At 46.3% G+C, this 18,725-nt stretch overlaps 1 protein-coding gene across 3 annotated transcripts; it reads right to left on the bottom strand.

Annotated features, from left to right (window-relative positions):
* Positions 1-2,198: 2,198 nt before the first annotated feature.
* PIGV (phosphatidylinositol glycan anchor biosynthesis class V) lies at positions 2,199-15,930 on the bottom strand. Of its 3 annotated transcripts, none has more exons than XM_073317651.1 (4): positions 15,884-15,930; positions 9,824-9,984; positions 6,102-7,274; positions 2,199-4,516 (listed from the first exon to the last, which is right to left on the bottom strand). In XM_073317651.1, the coding sequence occupies exons 2-4, from the start codon at positions 9,908-9,910 to the stop codon at positions 4,205-4,207; spliced, it is 1,572 nt and encodes a 523-aa protein (XP_073173752.1). In that variant the 5' UTR covers positions 9,911-9,984; positions 15,884-15,930; the 3' UTR covers positions 2,199-4,204. The 3 variants fall into 3 exon arrangements, with proteins under 3 accessions (XP_073173752.1, XP_073173750.1, XP_073173751.1); XM_073317649.1 differs by lacking the exon at positions 15,884-15,930 and adding an exon at positions 15,295-15,369; XM_073317650.1 differs by lacking the exon at positions 15,884-15,930 and adding an exon at positions 10,066-10,922.
* Between the last annotated feature and the right edge of the window lie 2,795 nt (positions 15,931-18,725).

The following is an 18,725-nucleotide window of genomic DNA, read 5'->3' as shown; positions in this document are numbered from 1 at the left end:
CTGTTCCTCAGACTTTCTTGTCAACTGCTGGAAATGGCCCACCTTGATTATCACTACAAAAAGTTTTCCCCCCGCCCCCCCACTCCACTCTCCTGCTGGTAATAGCTCACCTTACCTGATCACTCTCGTTATAGTGGGTATGGTAACACCCATGGTTTCATGTTCTCTGTGTATATAAATCTCCCCACTGTATTTTCCACTGAATGCATCCAATGAAGTGGGCTGTAGCCCACAAAAACTTATGCTCAAATAAATTTGTTAGTCTCTAAGGTGCCACAAGTCCTCCTTTCTTTTTGCGGATACAGACTAACACAGCTGCTACTCTGAAACCTTCTTTTTTGTGTAATCCATCACAACACCCCTAGCCCCTCTCACCCCCTACTCCCATAACTACCACCACAGTATAACATTCCTTGTGGCCAGTCACTGCACCATCAACTTGCAGCCCCTACCAAACCATAACACCATTATAATACAAACCCATTTGCTCGGCTCAAACCCATTATAACAACTCCCACAGCAGGACCACCACCAGTGTGTGTACCCTCCTCCAATTAAGCTGTTAACAGCCACCTGGGTGATGGTCACAACTTCAAGCCAGTTGTAGCTCACCTCCCACCAGACACCTTCCCCTTACAGACCCAGTGTAACTGTAGCTCCCCCAAATAACCACAGATCTAACCAAGCAAACAGTAACAAGTCAAATTGTTTTGTTATTTTATTTTATAAATGTTTGTAGTGAATTTAGTGCTGGTGGAAGTTGGTGAGCTGACCACCCTGGAAACTGAAGGCCTCTGTTTATCCACAGGATAGGTTAACAGAGTAACAGCCGTGTATATAAAGTCTGCTGCAGTTTCCACGGTATGCATCCGATGAAGTGAGCTGTAGCTCACAAAAGCTCATGCTCAAATAAATTGGTTAGTCTCTAAGGTGCCACAAGTACTCCTTTTCTTTTTGAGGATAGGTTAAGTTTCCCTAACCCACACCATGTTTCACCTTTCTGATGGAGGGACCACCCACAGGCAAACCAGGAGAGTTCAGTCTGCCTGGCTCACTCAATCCTTTCGCTCTCTGGGTGAGAGGTGGGATACTTGTACCACTTGGAAACAGACTGAGATCACACTTATTTCATATATATCACAAAACACCCTCAAGACTGTAACCATTTTTGATCACTACTGACCTGGTCCAAACTTCAAATAGTGTCCTGGCTTTGATGAAAATCGATAAAAGAAACTAAGGATAGGACATGTCCTGCTACCTAGATAATTTAATGATGAAGAGCATAGATATAGGGAATAATGCTGCAGCAGAAACACTCAGAAATGGACTTGTGCATCGGAATAGAGTCTGAGTCTCTACAGCCATAACTGGTACATAAGGCAGCAAGGGTAACATAGGCTGGCTGAATCATCAATTTCCTGCTGTGCAGTTTGAGTCACATCCCTACCATTATTGTGGTTGCTATTTCTGTCAGTTTCTCGTTGACGTTTTTACCATCTATTATGGAAGTGGGTAGGTAAAGGGCACAGCCCACTGTGACGTTAATGAACTGATGGTTAAAGTCTTTGCCCCCAAAGTTTCACCTGGAATCAGCAGAATTGAATAGTGGGGAAACAAGCACAGAATTTGGCCTCTTACATTTAAAATTTCACAACTGTGTATGGTCAGGATTCAAGGTCCATTCAGTTCTCTGGAAGCTTTGGGAAATGAGGGACACAGATATGGATCACACATTAGTCAGGGGAGAAACATGTTTTGAGTGAGACATGTCCAAGAGATCTCCCACACTCAGGAAACAGGTTCCATTGGCCTGAGTCTGGGTGGTGCAATAAGGAGCCTCTTCCCCCTTCACAGCAATAACCAGGGTCAGCAAAGCCTGAAGCAACAGAAGCTGGAGTCCAGGAAGTGTCAACCTGTGCAAGCAATTGCTGAAATGGCATCAGCAACATAAGACACTGCTGCTGGGTGTAGGCAGGAGGCAGCCTCCTGGGTGTTGGCTGGCAGTCGGGGCATCATGTTCAAGCTCAGGTTCCTGTAGTTTTATGAATGACTGTAGCCCTCTGCCCCCATTGGAGTGCTGCTACTCTTTGTGTGTCGCAGGACCTCTTGCAATTGTGTCTCAGGGACTCCAGTTCAAATGCGTTCAGTTTACAAGTTGTTTTTGACAACCAGAGAGATACTAAAATTGCAACAGGTCTATCTTTATTCATTGTTTTATTTGGAGTTTTAAGTTTAATCTTTATTCTTATTTACCAGTGCAAAGTCTGACTAAAAATGTCAGCAGAATTTTCTTGTAGGGAAGGCAAAGCTTAAACACTGAAGACACACTTGCCTTCTACAGGCGCAAAAATATGGACCCAATCCCACAAGCAGATCTTTGCAGACAGATCTCTGAAGAATTCAATTGATTTCAGTGGCAGCATGCAGGATCCCGGGGCTGTTTTGGAAAATCTCACTATAGCCTCTTCCAGTTAGCTGGAAAGTTTCAGGGTACGTTTGTTTTTAAAGTCTCACTATCAGTCATGTTCGCTACATTAGCCTACTGCTGTGTGCGATGTTAGGTTCCAGAATGCAGGTATGCCTGCTTCTCATTTCCTTTAAGTCTGTCCCTTCTGGAATTGAAGGGGTGACAACTGCCAGCACCTCAGAAGAATCTTCCAAATTAATTTGCAGTTATGACCTGCTGCAAGCAGTATTTAAACCAAGGTGATCAGCTACAAACAGCTACTGTCAAGGGAGAGAGAGAGAGAGAGAGTGTGTGCACGCGCAAATGTACAACACCCTAAATCATTAACTGGTCATATATGTATACTATACTTAAATACTGTAGAACCAGAAGTCTCAGGGGACACCCAGAATACGTCTACATGGCAAGTAGAAACCAGCAGCAGAGCCTGGGCCTACAGAATTGGGATCACAGGGTTCATGCTGCAGTGCTAAAATAGCTGTGTAGACATTCAGGCTCAGGGGGGAGCTTGGGCTCTGAAGTTATTTTGAGCACTGCAGCACGGAGCCCTGTGAGCCTGAGTCTGTAGACCCAGGCTCTGAGACTCAGCGCCACAGCTTTCTGCTTGCTTTGTAGATGTATCCTCAAAGCCTTCATCTAGTCAGAAGCTTGGATAGCTGGAGACTATCACATTTACAATTAGCTTATTCTGTTTTACGCTAAAAACAGTATATGCTTTACCCTTCTTTTGTGCCTTCTATAAAAGATCTCAAAGAGCTTCACACATTCATTAAACAAACTTCACAATCCTTTGGTGAGAGCGGGAAGTAGCACTGTCTCCACTTTAAGGGAGAGTAGAATCAGGGCATAAAGAGGAAGTGACTTTCTCCAGAATACACAGCAAGTCAGCAGCAGAACTGAAAATAGGAATTAGACCTCAGTCCTTCTGCCCTGCTGTAACCAGAGGGCAACACTCCCCTACTATTTAATGAAGTAAACAGGAATGTTCATTTCCTTCCCTCAATGTCCAACTTCCTGACAGTACTCTCCAAGCTGTAGGCCCTGTCACACTGACTCTCCTCCCCACCACAGGCAGTTCTCAAATTTCCCAAAGCTAGAGAAGTCTTTTCATTTGGCGGGGAAAAGTGACTCTCATAAGGTCCACAAACTTTACTGACAACATTCAAACACTTTGATACACCCTTGTGAATTTCCATATGCCCTAGCTTGAGAACCTCTAACAACTTTCCCTAGGGACCTCTCCAGCCAACTCCTTTGTGACTCCACTTGTTCTCCATGATGCCCAGGCGCTCCTACAGAAAGAGGAGCACACTAGGAAGGCTTCTCACTGCGAGCTAGAGGATGCTTCCTTGAGTATCTCCACCATCTCAGAACTCCAATTTGTATTCTGCAGATAGACATGTCAACTGTAACCTAACCTATAACTCATTTCACTAGACCATTATTAATTATGGTAAAGTGCTTCACAGAAGACATAAGAATAAAAAGACAACCCCTACCCCAGAGAGTTTACAGATTAGATTTTAGCCATCATACGACCAGTAATGCACAAATTGTAGGGGGAGAATGGAATGAGGAAGGATGAGGTTTACAGCAATAAGAGCAGAGTCATGTGCACATATTGGGGGCTCTGTATGCCTTTGGAAATAAAAAAAAATACAAAAGTTTATATTCTGAGCAGTGATTCCGTTCCCATTAGCAGGTCCATCACAAATACATGTTCTCAAACTCTAACTATGTCCAAGGCAGGAAGTTGCAGTGTAGGATCAGCCCCAGCAGCCAGAAGGACAGGAAGTATCCCAGAATGCATTTGGTGACAGGGGAACTTATTCTCCAGTTCAGCAGTAATCTCATGATGGGGTTTTCAGAAATCCCTTTTCTGAACGATCCAAGAAAAGAGCTGCCTACACTGGGCTTTTCAGAGAGGGATGCTGCAGTCTGGATAGCAGTTCCTTCTTTCCACAGCAAAGGTTCATAGTTCTGGAGCAGATGAGCAGAGAACCAGTACAAGACTGGTGTAGATGAGCCTAGGAACCTGGTTAGAACCTGAAAACAACAGGGGGAAAAAAAGCACATTAATTTTGTGCCTGTGACTCTAAGTGACCCTGATTCTGAAGAATGAAAGGTGCAATCTATCTGCCTCAAACAGACTACTGACAAATTGGAGTGAAATATAGGCCCACTTTATGGTGCTAGAATTTATTATAAAATAATATGAAATAAAATGCCTCTCAGCTCAGGGTTACGCTTATAAAGATGTCTGTGAAAGCAGCCAAGTAACCTCCAGGTTACAGAAAAACACAGCAACAGTTTACTTGCCACAGCTCTGCAGAAATCTCTACTAAAACCTCTACAGAGCCCTATTCCTGAGCAGGGCTACAGCAAAGACTTGAATCTTGCTATCTTCCCCAAGGAAAATGAGAGAGCCAAACCCTAAATAAGAAGATGACTATTTTACATTTATGAAGAGCCTTACATTTCAGAAGATCCCAAAGCACTTTATAAATGCTATGCATGCAGCATCACTAAAACGCAACCATCTCTGTGGATGACAGCAACAGCTAGCTGGTACACAGCACTCTGCAGAACAGTGTGGAGAGGGGAAACAATGGCCTAAAACAACTCCCTTTGCTCTTCTGGAAAGAAGTTAGTGCAATATAAGATAGTACCTCACCCACTCTGTAATATCCTGGAACTAACATGGCTACAACTACACCGCAAACAACTTCTTGAAAGTGACAATGACCCCCTTTCCCCCCCCCCCCATGTACTAAATTGAATGGCAGCAGTTTGTCTCCTGTGAAGGATAAAGGCATCATTCCTGTGAAGCTTCCATGGCATCCCCTCTAGCATGTATGTCCTATAACCCTCCTCAACCCTGAAGGGTCTAGAGTAATTGGAGGGACAGACTGTTAGCACATAGGAGGAATCCAGAGACATTCTCCACTAATCCCTGCCTGCTGAACACATGCAAACATTTACACCCATAGATCTGCTGGGGACCTGCCAAAGCAATGTCAGAGACTGAAGAGGTTATTTAACAGGATTCCAAGTGAGAGGGGACAGACTCCAGAAGGAGGAGTCCTGCTCATACATTGGGAGGCAGGGGAAGAGAGAGAGAGTACCTCCTGCACGTGAGTTCTTAAAACACTTCTAGAGACTGGTACGGGGTTACAGAGCTTTTCGTTTCCAGGTCACCAGTACAAGCCCAGCCCAAGGTGGTAGTGGCCCAAAGTCTTTACCCCCGACAGTTGACTAGCAGCACTTTGCTGTCCTGGTGATAAGCATGTTACAAACACCATCCATTACATAAGTGGCCAAAGTGAAACAAGCCGGTAGTTCCTAGTGCATAAGTGTCCCCATCACACCTGGCACCTAATGGGCCTCCTTTTAGGCAGTGTCAATGAAAGAAAAGGAACTAAATGGCCAGGGAAACTGAACAGGCATCTCTGACCTGGAAGTGGTTCCTACAGAGCACGATGAAATGTGCTGAGGGGGAAGCTTGCACTGCCCCCGTCCTTGTTCTGTGGCTAGACAAATTCCACCTCCACGGCTGTCAATCTATCACCTTGCCCACCGCATTAAACTCCTTTAAAGACACCACTGCCATATGCTGCTTGAAATGTCCCACCTGCACGTGCATGCAGAGGAATCCAAAGGCCAGAAGAGCCGTGGCATGGACCGTGTAAACGAAGACACTGAAGCAACGAAATCCATCCACTGGCTTATCAGAGTCTTCTCCTTTCCTTCCTTCATTCTTCCTTCTCACTAGCCCAAGCATTAAGCAGTACTGGGGATTTGCAGTGAGGTAGAACCAGGCGGCCCAAGAGCCCAGCACAGTAACCGGCGCAGCTAGCAGGAAGTTGGGTACCTGTTTAGGCTCAAAGTACCTTAGAAAGCCCACATTCCAGTAAACATCTTGAATATAAGAATAGACCACAGGGAGCCCCTGGGAGCACCACACAGGTTTCACCCCATTCATGGCCGCTAGACGATACCCCTTATCCACAGCCAGCTGCAAGAGCGGCCTGGGAACAGCATGTTCAGAGCCGGTGTCAGGATTGCAGAATCTCAAGTAGGCATAGGACTGAAACAAAGCAAATGGGAAAAAGACCCCTGCAGACATCAGAACCACTGAAGCTGCAAAGCGGAAGAGTCGTCTCCAGACATGAGGCAGCTTCATTACAGTCCCAGCACCTGCCTGGAGTTCGAAGGCAAGGTCTTTACTCTGGGAATAGATGAGGAAGCCGGTGTTGACCACCCCGTTGGAGCGCACACCAGCAGCAAGGGAGAAGAAAAGTGCGCTGGTCCAGCTCTGTCCTTTCTCCAGCTGCAGCATGGCAGTGAATACCAGGAAAGCAAACAAGCTTTCTGAGTAAGCGGCTGTCATGAACACATTGGCAGGGGTGAGGCAGAAGAGGACAGCAGAGAAGAAGGCCATCCTGCGACACCGCAGCACCACGCACCCCAGCTCATAGAGGACAGCAGCTGCCAGGACTGAGAGGAGAGCATTCAAAAACACCGCTGACAAGAGCAGGCGGCTCCGTAAACACAGTAGCCCTTGCAGAGGCCACAATGTGACCTCTGCCACGGCTCGCACACTGAGGGGGTACACTGGGAAGAAGGCAAAGTTGTGCTCGTACAGGTAGCCATGCTCAGCTATGAACAAGAAGTGCTCTGCATCCCAGTGTGACAAGCCTCCCAACAGCCATTCTGACAACCAGTCACAGAGGCTGGGTTCTGACAGGCGGGGAGGAGAGAAGGCATCTGCTGCATGATCCGGGACCAAGAAGTTAAACAGGGCCTGGAAGAGAGAAGGAGAGAACTGAAATTAACCAAGCATTCTATTGTGACTTCCAGCATTGAAGACAGTCAAATGGAGTCCCAAGCAGGAGGAGGACTCCAGGGACTCAAAGTGTTAACTCCAAGAAGGGAGAATAAACAGGAGCCAAGAAATGCAGGCTAAGGGTATGTTTACACTGCAAAGAAATGTGTTAGCAGCTCAAGTTCAAGGCCAGGCTCCCCATGGGCTTTAACTCGAGATGCTAATCTGAGTTGCCGAGTCTTTGCTGCTCTTTTAGCCCAAGTTAGTGAATGTTGGTTAGCTATCCTGATTTAAAAGAAAAAAAAAATTTTTTTTTGGCAGTGTAGCATACCTTGAGTATCGGGAAAAGGTTCGAAGTGGTGAGACCTATTGGACAACATAGTCTCTGGTGAAAACCCAAATCATATGGAACATTCAAATCTAGACCAGACAACACTCTGGAAAATATGCAGGGAAAAATCCAAATCCTGCATTAACCTCTGTGGTGCAGGAGGTGGGAAATGGAGATGAATTAGCAGGCCTTTTCTTTCTGTAATGGCTGTGATTCTGTAGCTAGCTATGAAGCACAGTTTATTCATTTCTACTCCAGAACAGCTCTAACTCTGTCTGTGCTAGTGAATGTACACTATAGCAGCTTCTATCTAAACCTCTCAACTGCTTTATAATGATTATTTCACAACCCCACATGCTGGTGAGACGGACATTTTGACGCCCACTTTATAAATGGGGAAACTGAGGCACGGAGAGGGGGCGTCTTACTGATGTCACACAGCAGGTGAATGCAGTGCCCAAGCCCCTTCTCCAGCCACTAGATCACACTCCCATTGTCTCTGCTGCTTAGCATGCTGCTGTTGCAGCTGACACACAGGTGTCCCCTGACCTTCCTATTAGAAAGGTCAACGGGACTCTCAACAAACTAGCCCCGTTGTGAGTTTGCGGCATTCACCATGTTTTAACAGATGAGAGAAAAACAGAAAGCTCAAGAGGCTAGGGTCTAAATTTTAAAGCACTGTAATACCCAGCCAGACGAAAGTCATGCATCTGACTGAGCAGTCCTGAAGCTTAAAATGCGGAATTAGGGGTGTCCCTTGTTCAGTTATGTCAGTGCTGGCACTAACAGGGGAAGGAGAACAGAAGAAAAAAAGGGCTGCATTTAATAAACTGTAATGAAAAACATAAAAGTTGATGCTTTACAGTGAAACCTACATTACCAGGAAACTGGCTGGCTTAGGAGACTTTTTCAGATATGGAGCCTTTCATCTCTCAGATGATTGTTCAAATCCATCCCAACCCAGTAGAAACCAAAAGTTGTTACTATCAGCTGGCTGTTTGGTGGCGCTCAATATCTTTCCCAGTTAGACTGGTTTCACTTCACAAAAGCCAAAACAGCTGGGTTCCTTGTTGACAGTCTCAGCAGACACACTAAGGAGTGAATGGGCCATGAGTAGGGTCCTACCAAATTCATAGGGTTATGAAAAATGCATCACGGACTGTGAAATCTGGTCTCCCCACATACAATCTGGTCTTTTGTGTACTTTTACCCTATACTATACAGATTTCATGGGGGAGACCAGCGTTTCTCAACTGGGGATCCCAATGCAAAAAATGGTCATGGGTTTTTTTTTTGCAAGGTTATTGTAGGGGGGTCACGGTATTGCCACCCTTACTCCTGCACTGCCTTCAGACCTGGGTAGCCAGAGAGCGGAAGCTGCTGGCCAGGTGCCCAGCTCTGAAGGCAGTGCCCTGCAAGCAGCAGAAACGCAGAAGTAAGGGTGGCAATACCATACCATAATGGCAGGTTTCAGAGTAGCAGCCGTGTTAGTCTGTGTTCGCAAAAAGAAAAGGAGTACTTGTGGCACCTTAGAGACTAACCAATTTATTAGAGCATAAGCTTTTGTGACACGAAAGCTTACGCTCTAATAAATTTGTTAGTCTCTAAGGTGCCACAAGTACTCCTTTTCTTTTTACGAATACCATACCATGCCACCCTTACTTCTGCACTGCTGCCTTCACAGTTAGGTCAGGACCCCTACAGTTACAACCCCATGACATTTCAGATTTAAATATCTGAAATCATGAAATTTATAATTTTTTAAATCCTATGACCATGAAATTGACCAAAATGGACCGTGAATTTGGTAGGGCCCTAGCCATGAGCACTGAGATGTCCTCATGTCTAGAGATAGTGCCTCTAGGCTTGAGACTTGGGAATTGTTTGAGTGGGAAGATTAATGTACCTGTTTTGTGGATAAACAGGGGACTTCAGTCTATAGAACTGTCAATACAGCCGCTTGCAACAGCAGTGAATTCACACAAAAGTTTTAATTTAAAAGTAAATTAACCATGTCAAACTTCTATTTGACAGCAACATGACTTCCCAGATGCTGCTTGTAGGCCTCTGCATTAGAAGTCCAGTAACAATCAGGAAGATCGTGATAGCTCAAAATACACCCTGCAGTACTGAGGAGGTAACTCTGAAGTAGTATATTACATTTAGTACAATGTCTTGTGTTCATTAGGAGACTTGCCTGGAGCACAAGTGTCAGGGCTCTGCAACACACTGCAAACCGGATGACCTCTCGAAAATAGGGGTCTCTTCTATTCATCAGTTTCATTATGACCTTGGAAGTTGCCTCAGTGGGTCACTGCTGCTTTCGGCAGGGGAAATTTTCTCTCTGGCTTTTGAAACCTGAATTAAACACAGAGTTCAGGAACACAAAGAGGTATTGCAGGCTTCAGCTATCTTTGTAAGTTACAGATCTTTACTTACTGGCCAACAGTACTTCCCTCATAAACCTCAGGCTGTAAACTTGAAGAATGTTCCTTCTGAAAGAGACCATGGTTCAGGGGACACCATAGAACAGGAGTGGGTAAACTACGGCCTGCGATTTAATCTGGCCCTTGAGCTCCTGCTGGGGAGTGGGGTCTGGGGCTTGCCCTGCGCTCACGCTCCAGATGGGGAGTGGGGTACGCTCCATGCACATGTGGAAACAGCGGCATGTTTCCTCTCTGGCTCCTATGTTTAGGGGCAGCCAGGGGACTCTGCGCGTTGCCCCTGCCCCAAATGCCACCCCTGCAGCTCCCATTGGCCATCCTGTATTTGTTCTGGAGAAACATAAAACTTCAGCCTTTAGGGCTATCAAACCAACACCTTCCAACATCATTGAATTCATTGACCATTGCAAGATGAGGGCTGGAATCCCCTCAGTGTCTCCCACCTACTACTTAAGCCCTCCACAGAACAGAGAAATCATTGTCCTGACATATTTACAGAACTCTATTCTCTCACTGCTCTTCTAATGCTCTGGCAGGGGTTCCTGCTCACTAGAGTGAGGGCAACTGCTTGACTCAAGCAAATGACATATGCTAAGGGGACTCTTATCTCCCCATACCTTAACTAGAGGATTTAAGCCAGTTTAACACACACCTTAGTATTCTGGGCTGACATTTTCAGAGCAGATATGACGGGGTGGGCAAACTACGGCCTGGGAGCCACATCTGGCCCTTCACATGTTTTAATCTGGCCCTCGAGCTCCCGCCGGGGAGCAGGGTCCTGGGCTTGCCCCGCTCCAGCTGGGGAATGGGGTTGGCCCCACTCCACGCGGCTCCTGGAAACAGCAGCATGTCCCTGCTCCGACTCCTATGCGTAGGAGCAGCCGGGGGCTCTGCACGCTGCCCCCACCTCAAGCGTAGCCCCTACAGCTCCCATTGGCTGGGAACCATGGCAATGCACATGGGCAATGCACCAGGGCAATGCACAGAGCTGCCTGGCCATGCCTCTGTGTAGGAGCCAGAAGGGGGACATGCTGCTGCTGCCAGGAGCTGCTAGAAGTAAGCATTGCCCAGAGCCTGCACCCCTGTCCCCCAACCTCCTGCCCCAGCCCTGATCCCTCTCCCACCCTCCAAACCCCCCTCGGTCCCAGCCCGGACCACCCTCCTGCATCCCCAACTCCTCATCCCCAGGGGAGTCCTCACCCCACCATCCCACTCCCTTGCCCGGAGCCCCCTGAACTCCTCATTTCTGGCATTGCCCAGAGTCCGCACCCCCAGCTGGAGTCCTCATCCCCTCCCATGCCCCAACCCCCAATTTCATGAGCATTCATGGCCCGTCATACAATTTCCATACCCAGATGTGGTCCTCAGGCCAAACAGTTTGCCCACCCCTGAGATATGATCAGAACAGGCTCATAGTCATGGAAGGCAGCTAAGTAAACTCCAGATCGGTTATGCAGTTCTCTAGGGAGCTTTAGGATAATATGAGTCTTTCCTTGGCTCCCATAGCCCTTAATGCCTTGTTGCTTTGAGAAATGGTAGGTGCTAGGTTGCCTGTAGGTTCACACTCTGTGCTCCACTCAATAATTTTACTGATTCCGTTTTCTATAATACACACAAAGAGTTCAAAGCACTTTACAAACTTTCATGAATTAAGCCTCAAAACACCTTGTGAGATAAAGAAGTGGCATTATCTTCACTTCACAGGTGGGCAAAACGGAGAAACAGAGAGGTAAAGTGACTCACCCAAGGACACAGAGCAGGCCAGTGGCCAAACCGAGAACAACAGCCTAAATAGGCTGAGTCCCAGTTTTAGGCTTTAACCATTAGTTTATGCTTCCTGTTTTCTCACGCACAAAACTTTTGGTTTTGCTGATATACCTCTGTCCCTCCCAAACATTTATAGCACCAGACAAATAAAGTAATAAACATGGGGAATACAATACCAAATTGTGAAGTTATAATTTATTATGGTGGGGGATTTCAGCCTAGATTACATTCTATTAAAGCACATTCACAGCTGTAAATCCTATTAAAGAACATAAGATATTTTTTGCCCCTGATGTTTATCACCACTTTGGATATTTAAAAAATCCTAAAATGAATATGCCAAGAAGGTTCAAATCAATTCATAAGAAAAGCCTGTTTCTGTCAGCACACAGCACACCCTCTATCAGAAGGCAGCAAAGCTTAGAAAAAGCTACAATCCACAACCACCATATTGATAGAGAACACAGTGTTGCATGGGTCTAGATGTCTTTACACAAAAAGCACCACCAAGTGTTGCTCACAGGACCACAAGAACACCAGGGTGGATAGAAAAGGGACACAAGGAGCAAAGGTGGGTAAAAAAAAAATGTTCATAGAAGAAAAGTCAAATCTTATGCAAAATTAAAGGTGAATTTCTATCAGTGTTCAGTATTTCTAATTAGTTCCTCGTTTTTGGACAGGAATTCCCTTTGCCTCACCCCATTATGCTATCAGTAAGGGTATGAACCTCAATCAAAACAGATGTTAGATAAATCATCAGGTAAATTAAAACAAATTATGGAAGAGCTATAAAATCTGTAGTGGTGACTGTCCACCACCAGGGGGCAGTACACTCTTACTACATTGGCACTTCCTTCCTCCATATACTATGGCAATCAGATTCTGGTTAGGTTATAGGATTCCTAATAGGAAATCCATTTCAATGTACACATTGGAAACACTTATAACACAATGATTTAGGCATCTCTCAGTATTTTTGCAATCTTCCTTCAGATTAAAGGGACTCTTGAATTAAAAATATATTTACAAGAACGTGCTTCTCACCATCATAGATGAGTAAAACAACAGTAGAAATCCAATTTACTTTTCACCATTTATTCTGCATACTGTTTGCATTTATAACAGCTTGGATAATAGAAAGCCTAGTCATTTTCACATTTGTTTCTAGTCAGCTTCAGTGTCTGGTCCTCAGGCACAAGACTAAAATATATGGTTGTAGCCACCGCACTATTTATTTATTTTAAAAACATTTTCCATTCAAATACTTTTTAAAAAAGGGAACATTTCTATTGATCATAGTTTTTCTAAAAGCTTATTTGTGCAAAATTTATGCACTGGGTCAAAAATTAACATGGTGCTCTCCCTGTATAATTAATTTGAAAGAACTGGCCCACTGGACCACACCCAGAGTTGATTTAAAGGGTACCAATTCACTGAAGTCAAGAGAGCTGCACCTGCTTACAGCAGGTCTGAAAATGGTCCAGTTAATCTTGCACACAATGGTATACTCCAATTATTTTGCCTTTTTCTAACACACATTTTCCAGTGTGTCTGGAAATACTACTGTACCTAACCACAATAAAAGAAATTAGACTTTAAAAAAATCACTTCACAAGACTCGCTTGTACCAAACCAAGTAACTTTTGTTTGTTTGTTTGTGGACTCAAACTCATTACTTTGCTGCTGCTTCTTTCAGATGGCTAAAACTGACAAAGCCTGCACCTGGCATTTAAATTAAAATGATAAAAATGAAACAAAATTATTCCTCCTCACTTTGGAGATAAATTAAATCCTGCAATTTGCAAAGACTCCAGCAGAGGTTAGATCACTGTGGAAGCCCTGAATAGGAACATTTTCAAGGTTGGAAGACAATTACTTAAATAGCTTGTGTGTTTATTAATGGATTATTATTAAACACCATAGAATACAAACAGCATTTATAGACACAAAAGGGCCTCAACCCCAGAACAGGTCACTTCAAGTGTTTCCATTAAATACATTCACTTCTGTTGTTATAAATCTTCCTAGTAGGGTAGTAGACAAGAGAATGCTTCAGTATCTTATGATTTACTCCTAGGTCTCAGATGATGTGTTTGGGCAGGGAGAGCTCATCTTTTCACTCCACTTTTTTTTAATTAACTAACCCCTTTTAAAAGGGCCAATTTGAATATTGACAACCCCAAGAGTAAAAAAATCATGACATGCAACCCAGCCCTTCCAAAATTAGTTTTGTTTAAATGTCAGGAGATTTTTTAAAAAGTTAATCCCAGGGTCTGAGTCTGACTTCTGAACTCTTACTGGAAAGCCCCTAGCACTTATTCGTGTATGTGTTTCCAGATGACCGTCAGCCTGAGATGAACAACTATTGCACACATTTCCCTACTACTTTTCTCTTTCATTGTCAGATCTTCATGCAGCTACAGAACACTCTGGGCATCCTCTCCTTCCAGGACTGAGAAGGTGGGGGAATCAAGGAACTGGTTTCCATTTAATTCCCTCTATATAATTCACAGGTTGTCAAAGAACAGAAAAGGGACAAAAAACAGCAAACCAGTTTTGTGTTTGAATTTTTAAACACATTAACTGAGAAGACTGTAAACGCTGTGTAGACACTCCACAAATATTTGTTGTGAGTTGTATTTAGGCTGCAGCCTAGGGTTAAAACACAAACATTTTTGTCCTGTGTCCACTAGAATTTACAGGGACGTTAGTTAAGATGACTAAAAATCCCTGTGTGGCCATACTCTCATAGGTGGATACAGAACACTAAGTACTTCATATCCTGGAGGAAAAGAGTAGGACATTCCAAAAAGTGAAAAGAGTTGTAGCTGTCTCCAGGCCTCAGAGCTGGCCTTATCCCTTCTCTCCCCTCCCCCACAGACCCCACACTAAGGTTTATGGGCGCTGCTTTCCCATGCGTCCAGGCCCACTCACTGGGGAAGGAGAGCAATTTTAAAACAGACTGTGAAGTGTCCCGCCCTGCAGACGCATTCCTATTGCCAAGGGATCGGGCACTGTGTGTGACTGTAAAGGCTCCCAGGGCTCGGGGGGGGGGCAAGGACGAAGTTCCCTCATTCAAAATGTCCCAGGGTAGGAAAGTCCCTCCAGGGGTCTCTCCTCCTCACACAAACCCAGTGCTGGCAATGCGGGGGGAAGAACAGGGTCCGGAGACGGGGAGGGATTAAGAGGTCTCTAAGGAGGGGGGAGGGGTGGGTACAGGGGGACACAGGGAAAGCAGCAAACTGTGGGGCAAGGAGCAATGGGGCTCTGGGTGGGGAGGGGCCGGGGGCGAGTCTCTCTGGGGCCCCCCAGCAGTGAAAGGCCGTGGGGGGGGGCAGGGAGGGTCTCGGCGGGCGAGTCCCCGCCCGGGGCTCCTGGCGCGAGGGGGAGAGTCTCGGGGCTGCCCCCGCCCCCCCGCCCGCTCTCAGGGGCTGCAGCGCCCCGGCCCCTCCCCCACCTGAGCACTCAGCGCGGGGCTCCCACTCCGGCTCCATCCCGCCGCCACCCAGGCACCGCCCCCTCACTTCCGCCCCGCAGCGAGCACTTCCGGAGGCACGCGGCTTTCGGCGCCTGCGCCCTAGGACTGAGCGAAGCCGCCTGCCGGCCGGGGCCGCGCACGCGGCGTCCGCGGGGCGGGGCGGGGCGGGGGAAGGGGGGCCGCCCTCTTTGCCTCGCCCCAGAGCGGCTGCGGGGGCAGGATCCGTGACTCAGCGCCAGCTCCGGGCCCTGGGGCCCCCGCTCCCGCCTGCTGAGGTGCCCCCCCCGAACGGACACCGCGCAGCCAGCGACGTGGGGGGGGAGGGGGCGCGGAAAAAGGAGCCCGGCCCTGACTCCCCGCCCCCACAGGCAGCAGGAGGGGCCGGGACAGGGCCTCAGAGGCCGTTTAAACCGGTGTCGTTCCCGCAAGCCGCAGACGCTGCCCCCCGTGGCCGAACAACGGCTCCGCTGGCCGCGCGGCCGCAGCCCCGGGGAGGAGGCCGCCGTGACCGCCAGCTCCAGGCCCCCCAGCCCGCCGCCTCACGCGCCCGCCCGCCCACGCCACGCACCTGTTGCGCAAGAGCGTCTTTCCAAGCCAGCTGCGCTGGGGCTTCGGCTCTTCCTGGACTACTTAGTTCAGTTTCACCCACCGCGGGGAGAGAGGGAAAAAATAAAATCTCTGGCCCCAGCCCCGTCCGGTACGAGAACGGCTGAAACTGTAGGTCGTAGACCCTTGGAGACCTAGCCCTTTTCGCCTCGAGGAGGCCCCCACGAAGAGTAGAAAAGGTCATTAAGGGAGATGTTTTTACTGAAGAAGGAAAATACATTTTCTCGTTTAATGTACTTGAGAGAAATAAAACCAACCCTCCTACAGACATTGCTGAGGCACAGACTCTTCTCTCTACCGCAAAAGCGCTAGCTGTAGGAGGAATGAGACAAGCCATGGCAAGAATTTTCTTCAACCTTGAGCTGAACGGCTTCCACAGCAATCATTCCCCATTTGGTCTATTCCTGTGCGGCTGCAAGGACGTGACAGGCCAAAAGTCCAGCGCTACAGACGTGATTGCAAGAATACTCGTTTGCAAAGAGTCATGAACTGAATCTCAGCCTTTAAGAAAGTAATGAACCTGCTTTGAGCAGGTAACCCAACACACTTTAAGAAAAGGAGGACTTGTGGCACCTTAGAGCCTAACCAATTTATTTGAGCATAAGCTTTCGTGAGCTACAGCTCACTTCATGGGATGCAAGTGAGCTGTAGCTCACGAAAGCTTATGCTCAAATAAATTGGTTAGGCTCTAAGGTGCCACAAGTCCTCCTTTTCTTTTTGCGAATACAGACTAACACGGCTGTTACTCTGAAACCAGACACTTTGGCATTCTAGCTGTCACTTCCAATTAAAAGATGTCTAAAATCTAAGTTTGCCCTCTGTTTGAAAAGTAACATGGAAAATTAAAATCTCCCCTTAAATAAATTCACTCCACAAGGCCAGCAGGAAGAGCCTGGTGGCATGTGTGAATCACTCAAGTTAACATTTAATGTACATCCACCTACACAAATATTTCCTCCTTTCTCCTACTCCATACCTAATCCTTCCCCTCCCCACCCCCCAACTGGATAAAACAGATTGAGGACAGAAGGTAACTGCAAATTAGCCCCAGGATAACAAAACTACAACAGCGCACTCATTCTTAAGGTTAGTGGTACTCAGGTATCCTGTTCTCATTTAATAGATATAGCCACATAACAGATGTATCATAAAGTAGCAACTAAGCATTTTGGTTTTATAAAGTCTTGGGAAGGGGCCTCTCCTTGGCTAGCTCAGTGTGTTTAAGACACTTTTTTGATATGCCGATACTGTGATAAAAGTTGGCAACCATCAGTGAAAACCATGAACTAGCTTCCTCCCAACCAAAAGCAACCCACAGAGCAGGCAGTGACAGCTGTTGAAAAGTACCAGCTTAAGTCCACTACGATGTTCTTCCCCTGAGGGACATGAGGAACCAATACCTGAGTATCCCCATTGCAGTAGGTTCCACTGAAGCAATGCTGTCCGTTCTGCCTGCTTTATGCCATTAGCTGTGCCACAGTGCATACCTGAGGGCAGATCTCCAACCCTCTAGTTATCAAGCCTCAGAACTCAGCCAAGGCAATTCAGTACAGGCCACAACTGTCCCAATCAACGATCATCACTGTCTTCCTCACTTAAACCTTGTCTACATTAAGGAATTTTGTATGATGTAATTATACCAGTACAGCCCCCCTAATGCAGATACTACACTTGATCTTAACTCAGAGTACACCAGCATTAAGTCAGCAATTCAGTTTAGGCCAGTAACATGCCAAAGTACATTATATGTTACATGCTACAGTACATTGGGTAACGTACCATATTTGTGCATTCAGTTAACATTACTTATAGTGAAAAAGGCTCCACTCAAGATCCTGCCCACAGAGTGAATAGTGACTTACAGATTTTGATTTTGCTGAGACCTCACAACGTACTTATCAATGATGTGGTTAAACTTAAATAAGGGCCCCACAGTCCATCAAGGACATGTTAAAGTTCTGTCTGTAATCTGGTTTGAAAAAATCTAGCAAAATATTGCAAATATGGCATTTTCTTCTGTTTGGGGTATAATCTGTTAAACAACATTCTAGCAATACATCGAACTGACAGTCATCTTCACTCATATCTTCAAAGGAGGTCCATAAAGCTGCTTCAGTCCAGGCTCTGACTGGAAGTTGGGAGAACCAGCTCTCTGTTCTCTCCTGCTAATGGGAATGATAAAAAGGCTGCCTCAGCTCCCTGGGTCAAGAAAAGGACTTAGGCTTCAAATTTTCCACAGGCATTCCCTGCAACAGTAGAAGTCAGGTCAAAGCATTAAGACTTGCATTCTGCTGGGCTTAAAGTCAGGGACTTGAGTCAAACCTAATTACAAATTGTGGACACTGCTTGTTCTCACTGAACTTATTTTCAATCTATGCTAATGTATGCCATTTTTTAGAAGACCACTGGAATATACATAAATTAATCCACCTTGTGGGGAACATGCTAGGAGTTTCCCCTCGGCTCAGTTAGTAGATGTCAGTAGAACTGGTAATTATTGGCAGTTTCACTCTTCTGTGCCTCTCCACGTAGCGTTAGCTGTGAAATACCTGAAGTCCCCTTTGGACGGAGAGAGACTTGCAAGCCTGCAGACAAGCCCTTGGACACAAGCTGTTGGCAGTACCTTGTGGACATTGCTGCTGAGGTTCTTTTAGTTTAAAATCTCACTCTGTCAATTCAGATTTCCTAGTTCACTAATGCCTACAAGAACCAGACATGAGATTCTCCATTTAAACAAAGTGGCTAGGAGACAAGAGAATCTACAGACCAGACATGAAGTGTGCTTGATTAAAGACACTGATCAT

The sequence above is a fragment of the Lepidochelys kempii genome, chromosome 19 (genome assembly GCF_965140285.1).
Source record: "Lepidochelys kempii isolate rLepKem1 chromosome 19, rLepKem1.hap1, whole genome shotgun sequence".
Taxonomy (NCBI): domain Eukaryota; kingdom Metazoa; phylum Chordata; order Testudines; family Cheloniidae; genus Lepidochelys; species Lepidochelys kempii.
The sequence above is the reverse complement of the archived record's forward strand: the minus strand, read 5'-3'. Positions and strand labels throughout refer to the sequence as shown.